This window comes from Aedes aegypti, chromosome 2 (assembly GCF_002204515.2).
Source record: "Aedes aegypti strain LVP_AGWG chromosome 2, AaegL5.0 Primary Assembly, whole genome shotgun sequence".
Taxonomy (NCBI): Eukaryota; Metazoa; Arthropoda; class Insecta; order Diptera; family Culicidae; genus Aedes; species Aedes aegypti.
In genome coordinates, this window is record NC_035108.1 from 336,009,113 (window position 1) to 336,021,507 (window position 12,395).

The window sequence follows — 12,395 nt, forward strand, 5'->3', positions numbered from 1 at the left end:
AATTAAATTAATTTCAGATAAAATAAACACATTTGCTTTGTACAAATGGTTGATGCAAGTGCGGAATAGTCCTATCTTTCCAAATGGCATGCAAATTTAGTTGGTCTTTAGATTTAAGGTGAAGATGAATCGAAGCCAAACCTCAAATTTTTAAAAGCACGGATCTGGAGAACTAAACAACCGTTCAAGCTGAAAACTTAATCGATTGGTCACTCGCTGGTGGTGACCAATCGATTAAGTTTTCAGCTCAAACGGGTGTTCCGTTCTCCAGATTTGTGCTCTTGAAAATTTAAGGTTTGGCTTCGATTCATCTTCACCTTAAACTGGGAAAATTGCAGGAAAATGGACAACGGGTCCAAAATATATAGGGGTCCAAAATATATTGGTTACCCTAATCTGTCAAAGATCTTAGAATGATATCTGTTAAATTGGGTAACCAATATATTTTGGACCCCCTTGGCCATTTTCCTGCAATTTCCCCAGTTTAAATCTAAAGACCAACTCAATTTGCATGCCATTTGGAAAGATAGGACTATTCCGCACTTGCATCAACCATTTGTACAAAGCAAATGTGTTTATTTTATCTGAAATTAATTTAATTTAATCGGTACATCCATGCAACCGTTACAACACGTTACACACAGAAATTGAAGCCGTCAGGAATTTCTCAAATGTAAACAAAAACTTTTTTCAAATTTCTGAACAAAAAGCGTAGAATTTGTTCGGTTTTCCATTGTCTATCGATTGATTAGACTATGGGCAAGCATATTATACATCCAGTGTCATGGACTTTGTCGCCAAACGAAAAAAAAAACGGGGGTCCAAAATATATACTTTGAGGGTCCAAAATGTATTGGTGTGTCCAAAATAATGAAATACAGTGCTTCACAATTCAATTATTTTCGATGTTTTTTGGATCCTACATGACCGTGTGGGCATTTTTATCTCGTAGCGGAAGTTTTTCTCTACATTTTGACATGTTCTTTGACTTGGTTGCGCTGTGCAAATAATTAATTGGACACAAAACTAAAATCACTTCCTTAGGGGTCCAAAATACGACCGTTACCCTACCTGGCAAACACACATAAACATCATGCCTGTAATCAATTACAGTTATTGCACTGATCATTGAACCAGGTGTCTCCAAGTGTTTGATTAAGGAACTCTCATAGAGGATCTTGCCAAATTCAACCAAATACGTGCAGGATGAATAGGTACAGAATTATTGTAGAACCTTCAAGATTCACTGGGATATTGTTTTTTTTGGCTATAAGATGCTATTATTGCAAAATATAAGTCCAGTAGCGATAATAAAAGCCCCTGCCAAAGTGAATCGAAAGAGAATAAGACAAGCCTCGCTACTTAAGAACATTCCTACAAAAAACCCTGCCAGCTTTTCGTCAAAAATATTCCCAGGATTTATTTAAAGGTTGGGGTTATTGTTTACAACGTTATCCTCAAAACATTTTACCAGAAATCAACGAAAATCTTTCAATAATAATTCAAGCATATTGTTAGAATACTTTAAGAAATTCGCAAATGGCCCTTTTTGAAGCCATAGCCGTGGAAAGAATTCGTTGTAAATTTATCCAGAAGGTCTCTGAAAACGACAGATACCAATCAAAAATCCTACTTCACATACTGATGATAGATAGGAAGCTGACAAAATCTGTCAATGATCAAATAAGGCTCATATATTTTACAAATTTCTTATGGATATCCCTTGGAACGATCTTACTTTCTTTTCCTATTTCGCACTGGATTTATTAGAGGAATTCTCGAGGTGAACGGATAACCTGACAAAAAGGAACAAGTATCACTTTATTATTTGAGGATTATTTGAGAAAAGTTTTTTTTACCGGGATTACCGGGATTATTTTTATTATTTTTGGAGGAATATCTGAAACTATTTTGACTTGTTTTAAATTATTTTTCAGCAAGTCAGTTTGCTTCAAATGAATATGCTGTCTAGTGCATTGAAGGCAGTTAAGAAAGTAAATTCAATTTAAATAAAGCATAAGCAGAAGCATTGCTGACCGGGCAATTCGTAGTTGCTACTCCGTGATTAACCGGAATATTCAAAATTGTACAGGGAACCAACAGATGAAGCTTGGGAGTAGCATACATCTTCAATGTACAATTTCAAGAACTCCAATCGTCCACGTCCTTACGGTCATCGGGGAAGGAAAGGAATGATAGAGTGACGTCTATTGCTACTAGAGACCGAGATCACCTCTGCATCTCCGTAGTTGCACAGGAAGGAGTATTGTTAGTGGGAGGGTTCAAAAGCTACATGATCAGGATTCACCTTGATAAGTGATGCGATTCATGTAGCTTCAATATGAAAAAAAATTATCTATCTGTGCGTCGACAATTTTAATGTCAATTTAATTTCAAAGGTTATTTTTTGTTTATTGCGACAAATATATAAAAGTAGGTACATGCTCATGCAGCTCAAAATTTTTAAAACAGGAATGAGGGCTTATGTTGACACTTCCATACCATCCATAGTTTGGTTTATGATTGAATAAATGAAACATTACCATGATGCAAATTTTTGTTATCATAAGCATGAAACGAACTGAAGTGCGGAATAATGAAAAGGAATGGTTTTACAAATAATACAACTGACACCTTCAAATGCAATAAAGTAGAATGATAAAAGGAAAGTTATCACCGAATGTCAGAGCATGTCTTCATGGGAAGTTCATCCATTGTAGCTGCCGAAGCTACCTTTTTTCAGCTAACAAAATGCAAAAGAAACCCAACTCGAACAATGCTCTTCTTTATCTCGCGAAGGCTACGATTTCACAAATCTTGACCGTTGAGAAACACTTTTTCTTTTTTCAATTTCTTTTTCTTCAGATTGGTATCGTTGATCTTTTTTCCCTGCATATTTACTACAAAGACGTTTCAATATGTTTACAAATTTTTAATAGAATTACAATGGACCTATGCACGAGTTCACTATTTGACGTTTGAGCGGTGCCGTGTTATTTAGGTGACCATGGAAACGCTAAAATTACAGAGTGAAAATACGTGACAGGAGGAATTTTGCGACTGATTGATAGCGCGGCTTACTGCGATCTCTATTATAAATTATTTTTCTGCAAGTCAGTTTGAAGCAAATGAATATGCTGTCTAGTGCATTGAAGGCAGCTAAGAAAGTAAATTTAATTTAAATGAAAAGAAACACACAAATTATGAATACGGTTTATGTTTTACAAACCAATGAATTTTCAGATCTTCTTCTTCTTTCTGGAATTACGTCCCAACTGGGACAAAGCCTGCTTTCCAGATTAGTGTTCTTATGAGCACTTCCACAGTTATTAACTGAGAGCTTTCTCTGCCGATTGACCATTTTTGCATGTGTATATCATGTAGGTACGAAGATGCTCTATGCACTAGGAATCGAGAAAATTTCCTTCACGAACAGATGCTCGAACAGCGGGATTCGAACCCACGACCCTCAGCATGGTCATACTGAATAGCTGCGCGTTTACCGCTACGGCTATCTGGGCCCCTAATATATGAGATAATATGAAATAATTTCACAACCAAAAATTGGGTGCCCATTAGCCTGGGACACGGTTATATGAAAAATTTAGATTCTCGCTCCAGTCCACTTTTTGGATTGCATTTAGGTCCCATAACAACTGTGCAAAATTTCAGCTCGCTCGGAGAAACTATATTTTAGCGCCAGCTGTTCAAAGTTTGTACGGGATTTAAATACTATGGGAAAACTTACATTTGCAAAGAAAAATCGCCAGGGGTCGCCCATTGACCTCTATAAAAATTCTGAACACAGATCTCAATAGGTATTTCTACGATAAACAATATTGCCGAAGACCGCAAAGCAGTCCGATGCTTGTGAAAAAAGTTATTAAACATAGACTATTCAGTAATTTTGCCCGATTTTGTTACTGTTATTATTCCTTTACGAGTTAATCAACGTCGCGTTGCCAATAGGTTTTCATTGAATAACTTTTTTCACAAGTGTCAGATTGTTTTGCGGTCTTCGGCAATATTCTTCATCGTAAAAATTCGTAAGGAGGTCTGTGTTCAGAATTTTTATAGAGATCAATGGGCGACCACTGGCGATTTTTCTTTGCAAAAGTAAGTTTTCCCATAGTAAATCCCATACAAACTTTGAACGGCTGGCGCTAAAATATAGTTTCTCCGATCGAGATGAAATTTTGCACAGTTGTTATGGGCCCTAAATGCAATCCAAAAAGTGGACTGGAGCGAGAATCTAAATTTTGTCCCACACTAGTGCCCATATCACTCTATTGATAAAACATTGACTCGAAAAATGACATGGTCCTAAAATGTTTAATGAATTCTCGTTTTTATTCAATAATACGAAATAGCATGTTCTTGCAACTACTTTAGCAAGTTTTCCCGCTCAAATAACGGCTATATCATTTTTTAACTTCAATTTTAAAAATGGTTCCAAATATCAACCTTTACACTTGTGATCTTGTTTGACATTCACTTTTTCGAAAAATATAGGGCATATAGTTTAACACTGGGGTTGTTCCTATCTGACATTTCGGAAGAGACACGGAAAACAAAATATACCCAAAATTCGAGTTTAAACCAAGGGGTGTGACAAAATCTCAAAAATCATAAAAAAAAATGTTTTTTGTACTTAAACCAATGAAAATCATTTAAAAATTGAGTAAACATGTGTTTCTGCCCTAAACTTAAGCGTTTGGTAATAAAATTGAGACAGGGCTTTGGGACCCTATTAGAGTACGTTCATACTGGATTATAATATTCAAAAATTATATTTGATACCATTATTAATGACAAACGTTTTAAGGTGAAACAGTTTGGAATCAACTTCTAAGATTGCACTAAAACTTCAAAGGCACACATCTCGCGAAGAAAGCATCCAACAACAGTGCATTTTTTATTTTGGCTTTGTGCACTAACAGAAAGCTTAAAACAAGAAGATCAACTACTTCTCCAGCTTTGTGCCTTTGAAAACGTGAGTAGGGGGGGGGGTTAAGTCGGCCATTGTGACGGCCATCTTTGAATTCCGAGATGTTTCACCTTAAGCGAAGAACCTCCAAAAATCACACATTCAGCTATGCGGCAATGATTGGTACCGTAAATTCTGGTGAAATTGATCAGTAGGGTGAAATTGATCACCGTGTCGCGCGATTTTGTTTCTTACAAACAGTGCACCAAAATGGATGCAACCTGGGAGGGAGAAACCGATACGAAATTTATGTACGTCATGGTAAGCCGAGATTCTGCTATCACGAACTGTCACTGTTAGCCCCGATCTAAAACAATAGACAAACATGATAAAAGCGCGTAATTAATTAAAACACATTTTTGCATTTTATCAAATGTGACAAAAAAATCGTTGAAAAGCTATTCATGCTTATTCAAAAGTAATGTCACAATAGCACCTTTTGTTCTGATTGAATATAAAGTATTCAAGTACGCATCATTTTACTTTTTCCAATAAAAACGAAAATGAAATGCATAGAAAACTTTGGCCCTTTTGCCATGTTTGTTCAGAACAATCGAAGGAACACAACAAAAGAAAACTAGCGATTTTCATCAAGTCGCATCTCGCAACGGCTTCGTGCCGCGAGCCTAGATATGCAGGGATGAGGATAGGAGCATTTTGACGGACGAGCGTGAGGTGAGCGAAAGGTGGAAGCAGCACTTCCACGAACACCTGAATGACGATGAGAGCACAGGCAATGAAGGTCGGGACAACGGAGGATATGCCTTCGTCAGTACTGCGTGCGATGGAAACCAACCAGTCCCATTTTAAGGAGGCTAAGGAAGCCATTCATCAGCATAAGAACAATAAAGCTGTTGTTATAGATGGTACCGGAGCTGAACCCATAAAGGAAGTTATCAAACCGGCTTCGTTGACGGCCGATCGACAACGGACCAGATCTTTACTGTACGGCAAATCTTCCAAAAATGTCGTGAATATCAGGTCCCAACGCATCACCTTTTCATCGATTTCAAGGCGGCATATGATAGTATCGACCGCGAAGAGCTATGGAAAATCATGGACGAGAACAGCTCTCCCGGGAAGAAGCTCACGAGACTAATAAGAGCGACGATGGAAGGTGTGCAAAATTGTGTGAAGGTTTCAGGCGAACATTCCAGTTCGTTTGGATCCCGCCGGGGACTACGACAAGGTGATGGACTTTCGTGCCTGTTGTTCAATATTGCGCTAGAAGGTGTTAGGCAGGCTCAACAGCCAGGGTACGATCCAATCAATTTGTTTGCTTCGCGGATGATATGGACATTGTCGGCCGAACAATTGAAAAGGTGGCACCCGCCTGAAACGCGAGGCAGCAAAAGTTGGACTGGTGGTGAATGCGTCCAAGACAAAGTACATGCTAGCTGGTGGGGCCGAGCGCGACAGGGCCCGCCTAGGTAGCAATGTTACGGGATCCTACCTTGGATCCTTGCTGACGGCTGACAACAACGTTAGCCGTCAAATACGGAGGTGCATCATCAGTGGAAGTCTGGCCTACTATGGCCTCCACAAGAAGCTGCGGTCAAAATAGATTCACACTCGCACCAAATGTACCATGTACAAAACGCTCATAAGGCCGGAAGTCCTCTACGAGCATGAAAAGTGTACACTGCTCGTGGAGGACTTGCACGCACTTGGAGTCTTCGAACATCGGGTGCTTAGGACGATCTTTGGTGGTGTGCAGGAAAACGGTGTGTGGCGGCGAAGGATGAACCACGAGCTTGCCTAACTCTACGGTGAACCTAGTTTCCAGAAGTTGGCCAAAGTTGGAAGGATACGATGGGCAGGGCATGTTGCAAGAATGCCGGACAGCAACCCTGCAAAGATGGTGTTCGCCTTGGATCCGGTCGGTTCAAGAAGTCGAGGAGCGCAGCGAGCTAGGTGGGCGGATCAAGTGCGTATCGATTTGGCGAGCGTGGGCCAAAACCGAGGATGGAGAGATGCGGCCACGAACCCAGTATAGTGGCGTGAAATTATTGATTCAGTGTTATCAGTTTAGATGTTAACTAAATAAATGAAATGAATTATGTGTTGCGGATCATGATTGTTACAGAGGGCGTTAAGTGAGAAATACTCTCAATTTTCTCAATCCTTGCTAGTAGGTTGGTTGGTTTGACTTTATTAACGAGATTTTTAGCCCTGGGCTAGTTCATCTCGGGACCAACGGCTTTACTTCCCTTCCGAAGGAAGTCGTCACTATAACTTTTTACGTCATAAGTGACTATGTCGGGGATGGGATTCGATCCCAGGTCCTCGGCGTGAGAGGCGAGAGTTCTAACCACTACCCCAGGTCCGTCCCTCCGTCGTTGCTAGTAGGTATTAGGCGTGTAAAATACAAGACCTCAGTGGGCTGCTCACTAAGTGCGAATGTCTGAAGAAAGAATTGTGAAAATAAAACTCCCCTAAAAATAAGACCACGAATTGCCTGTACGCAGTGGAAGAGAACCTGGCAACTCTGAACATTCGGGACAACTGGAGGAGTATCGCCCAAGACCGACGAAGATGGAGCTTCCAATACGCTCGCAATGGCGTGACGTTACGCTGTAGCCATCAAAGTACACGGTACACTCTTAAAAATAATGAAAATTACTCTGGACGTAATTCTGGTTATGACTGAATGACACATGATGTAAGTGATGGAACGGCACAAAAACGTGTCCTTGAAGATGTATTGAACAAAAAATGTAATTTTAAATGTTAAAGGACACGAAAACGATGGAACTGTGATCGACATTTGCCGAATCAGACACTAACGCATTTGAAACTCGACACAAATTTACGTCATTCGGCTCGCTTCTTTTATGTGCATCCCAAAAGACGTAAATCACATTATTTTTTGGTACTGTGTAGGTACTACACACTCCGAAAAAATCATGCGATTTTACGTCTTTTGGATGCCTAAAAAAGAAGCGAGCCAAATGATGAGAATTTGTGTCACATTTTAAATATGATGGTGTCTGATTCGGGAAATGTCAATCATTGCGGCATCATTTTCATGTCCTTCATAATGTAAAATTACATTTTGCTTTCAATACATCTTTCAGAACCCATTTTTACCTCATTTCATCATTTACATCATGTGTCATTCAGTCATAATGTGAATTACGTTCGGAGTGATTTTCATTATTTTTAAGAGTGTAGGGTACTAATTCAGCATGACTTGTTCCTGGAAAACTATTTGTACTTGTTGTCATGTGGTTGACTAGTTTCCGAGAACGAGCTTGCCCCGGGATGTTGAGAATTAATGGCTTTCTGCAAATTGTGACAGCCGACGGTATCCTTTCTTTGTAATTTGGAACCTTCTCCCCTGAAAATAATGAGAATTGCAGTGGACCTGATTCACACTATGACTGAATGGCACATGATGTAAGTGAAAAAATGATACAAAAATATGTTTTAAAAGATGTGGTGTACAAAGAATGTTATTTTACACGTTGAGGTTCCTCCCGTGTAAAATTGAAACAATGTCACTATGATCGGCATTTCCACAATTAGTCGTTATGGTATTTAAGATGTGACATAAATTTATGCTTTTTTTATGTGCTTCCAAATGACGTAAAATTACATGACTTTTTGAGTGTGTTTTGAATCCTATAGTAGTGGAGTTTAAAATATCCTGTCTGAGTCAGATAATAAAATACTGATCACTATTCGCAGCATTCTTCGCATTATCAATCAGGCAGGACTAGAGGCTGCTTCGAGTTGTTACTCGGAAAGATGATTGATTTTGCTCACTAATAGTTTTTGAACCCACTTTCTTCAAATAAAGTTTACAGTGAATTCAAAGATTTATATATCCTTTCGTTCATGGTAGCAATATTCAAAAAAGAGACATTCTGCAATTTTTTTTGTTTTGTACAAGACTGGGCTGAATTGTAGAGTTCTTATTCAATCCTAATCCGTCCAACTTACCCTCAATTCAGTAAAAAGCGCCTCGTGGAATCCGACGCAAGCGAACTTGGTGGCACTGTAATCGGTACATCCGTACGTTCCGAGCAGTCCAGCAACGGATCCAACTGTTACGATGTGCCCCTTGTTGGAGTTCATCATTTCCGGTAGGAAAGCTCGCGTCGTCTGAAATGTACGAGAACAAGGTTATCAATACAATACTCCATTAGTCTAACAATCAATCATTAAAACATCGTACTAACCCAATAGTGGGACAAGATGTTCACGGCGTAGGTGCTCTCGATGGCTTTGTCCGACAGATCCCACAGAGTCCGGCAGGCGACGATTCCGGCATTGTTGATGAGGATGTCCACGTTGCCGACCTCCTGCTTGACCTTCTTGGCCACCTCGTACACCTGCTCCCGATCGGAGATGTCCACCAGATAGGTGTGGCAGAAGAAACCCTCGGCTTCCAGTTCGTCGGCGGTGCCTCTCAGTGCTGTGTGAAGATAAACGAGCAAACAAATGCGTCAAGTTAGTTAGTTGCGTTAAGTCATTTAGCTGGAGGACGGACAAAAGGGTCTCTTGAGCATACAGATGGGCCGTTTGCTTATGGCAAATTTGCGCGTCGGACGTTTATTTTTCAGTGGAAAGTCACGTAGTAGCAGCGTGAAGGCGTCGTTGTCTTCGTCTGAAAATGGGGATTTCGTGATCTACAGTTCGGTCCGCATTGATTGAGATATGACAAGGTAGCAGTTTGTTCGAGATGAGTTATGCAAATTGTAATCCTCTGGCAAACACTGGTTGCAAATTCACGTCTTGTTGACTGTTTATGACTGTCCTGATTGTTGGCGAAAAAGGTGTGACGAAATGATAAATGAGTTGGAGTTAGTGCCCAAGGGAAGCGACATTTGTTTTGGAAGTCACGACAATGTCTGAAAATGCTGTGATGAGCTCATGCAGATGTAGCAACTTTTCAAAAGTGTATATTTCTAATAAAAAGGGTTTTCTTTGAAATAATTCAGCGTTAAATTGCTCATCTTGACAAACATCTTGTAAAATTATATAAGATTGCTATAAGCTTGCTTTGTGCCGTACCCGAGCAGAAGAAAATAACTACTGAATACCAAATTGAGGTATTCCATACCAGATAATTTCCAATACTTAATACCTAAATGAGGTATGAATTAGCCCTGCATAAGAGGTAAAATACCTCAAATAATATCTCAAGCATATTCTACGAACACCAAACTGATAACTAGATCAGGTATTGTAATACCTCAATAATACTTGATGGATTTTCATATAAAAATGAAATTTTTCAATTGTAGTTCAATACCTCCAGCAAACCTCAATAGCTGTTTAATACCTCAATGAAGTATTTTTAATTGTTTTAAAGATTTTTTTCAATACCATTACAATACCAAATTGAGGTATTGACAACTGAAAAATACCTAATTTTGGTATGATACCAAAAAATGGTATGCATAAGTTATTGGGGAGTTATTTGTTCCTGCTCGGGTAGCCACTGAACCAGGAATAGAATTCACCCAGAACCTCCAGCGCTCTAGGAGACATATGACGCATTTAGAAAGAGTCGAGTCTAGTACACGACACTGAAGACGGCCTTACAGTTGAGGTCGAAATACGCGTATCTGTCAAAGGATACATACTCTAGTGGAATTAAATGGTATAGTACTAAATTTGGTTTTTTCATCTACTTATAGGTATTCTACTAAACAGCTCGAAGATTGATTATCAGTTTTTTCTTATTTTTACCGAACAAACCATATTGTCTCGTTAGTGCAGTTTTCTTCAAAGATCATTGGGAAATATGTTGAGAATCGATATCGACTCAATTTGGAAGAAAATGCAGATGGTCTGGCGATTATCAGCATATAATGATATGCTGCGCCTGTTCAAAATTCATTTGTACTACTATGTATATCTCACCATCAAGAGATTCGAATCATCCCCAATCCAAACGTTAATGTTTTCTCTCTTACTATTCGTATTAAAAAGTTAAATTCGCTCAAATGCTATAAAAATAAATTAAAATTGTCGTTTCGGCCGTTGAAAGAATGAGTCAACATACCGTTGTGGATCTCAGATTAGTCGATGGACCGGACGGCCACTGATTAGGTAGAAGGTGCACCTTGAGTGTCATCTCGTGTCGTCTGAGCATAAACGTGCCGACGACGGACGCCTCTTCCAGTGTAACCGGTTACACCCATTTTCATAGTGGACACACTTTGGGTTACGGTTCGGGTTGTTGTAGGCTCGACATCACAACACACACATGATTCGGTTGCATAATGAGATTTCGCTTTTGTTTTCTCTTTCGATGATGGGTGGTGGTTGGCAGCGTAAGTATAATGAAGAGCCAAAAGGTGGCTTCTAGAGCAGGTGTGTCGCGCTTGCTTATGCACTGTGTGGAGCACAGTGGCGCATGGCCAGACAAAACCTCAAAAATTGAAGTTCTCAAAATTCCATATTTACATTTTAGTTGATTTTCCCTCAAATTTTCAGATTTATCATCAACTACAGCTGCCCATAACTGCATATTTGTCACAATCGACATTTTTGACAATTTCGAGTTAATACTGGGGAGAGTCATCAAATGATAAATACTTTCGATCAACTTACTGAAATTTGTGAGATTGTTCTAGAAAATTCGAAAAAAATACCAAGCTATTTTGTCACACTGGCAATTGTAACCTTATAACAGTCACATTAAGATTATACATGAGCCTCGTAATGTAGTAGCAACGAAATTTCTATCAGAATTATTTTCTGACTATTCACCTAATATGCGATATGAGTTGTACAAAATTTCAGCTTCAAATAATCACTTTTGAATTTTTAGTGATTTTTAGAAATTTTAGTTTCCTTCCATACTGCAATAGAAACACACTTGGTATCCCAATTTATCAATGCCTACTTTTGTCGAATGTTACAAATATGCAGTTATAGGCAGTACAGTACATGTTTCTTGCTTACTCCAAGCAGCTGCATCTCAACGGAATATCACCAAATTTATTCTCAACTTATTTGTAAAGTATGTCCCATTCCTTTTTTTATGATACTCATACAGTTTTCCACAAGTTATGTACCTAATTTGAACAAAAGAGGTATAATTAAATCGTGTATTAAACTTTCAAAATTCTATCCTTTCCTGACTTGAATCTTCCAACATGATTATAACACATTTCTATCAATAGCAGTTAAAAATAACGGTCGACAAACGTCAACGAGAAGGCCCAGAACGATATGATTCCGAGTATTGAATCAATTTATTGAAACAATATTGAAATCTACTTGCAAAAGATAATAGGGGAACGGGAGGTAAAATTAACACTTTGAGCAATTTTATTGTTTCCTTGCTTATAATGCTGTCAGATTCTTTATAAATTGCTCAACATTGAAGAAGGTTCATTTGACCCCCTGATGAACCAACATCTTCAACACAGGCCTGTGTTTGTAGCAA

The 12,395-nt window shown here is 38.9% G+C and overlaps 1 protein-coding gene across 1 annotated transcript in view; it reads right to left on the reverse strand.

Moving 5' to 3' along the window:
* The window catches only part of LOC5574879 (estradiol 17-beta-dehydrogenase 11), an 89,821-nt gene that overhangs the window by 1,631 nt on the left and 75,795 nt on the right, over window positions 1-12,395 (reverse strand). Inside the window, exons 3-4 of the mRNA XM_001661639.2 lie at window positions 9,172-9,407; window positions 8,933-9,094 (exon numbers count right to left, since the gene is read on the reverse strand). Coding sequence (XP_001661689.1) covers window positions 8,933-9,094; window positions 9,172-9,407 — 398 coding nt within the window. The remainder of the gene's footprint in view (window positions 1-8,932; window positions 9,095-9,171; window positions 9,408-12,395) is intronic.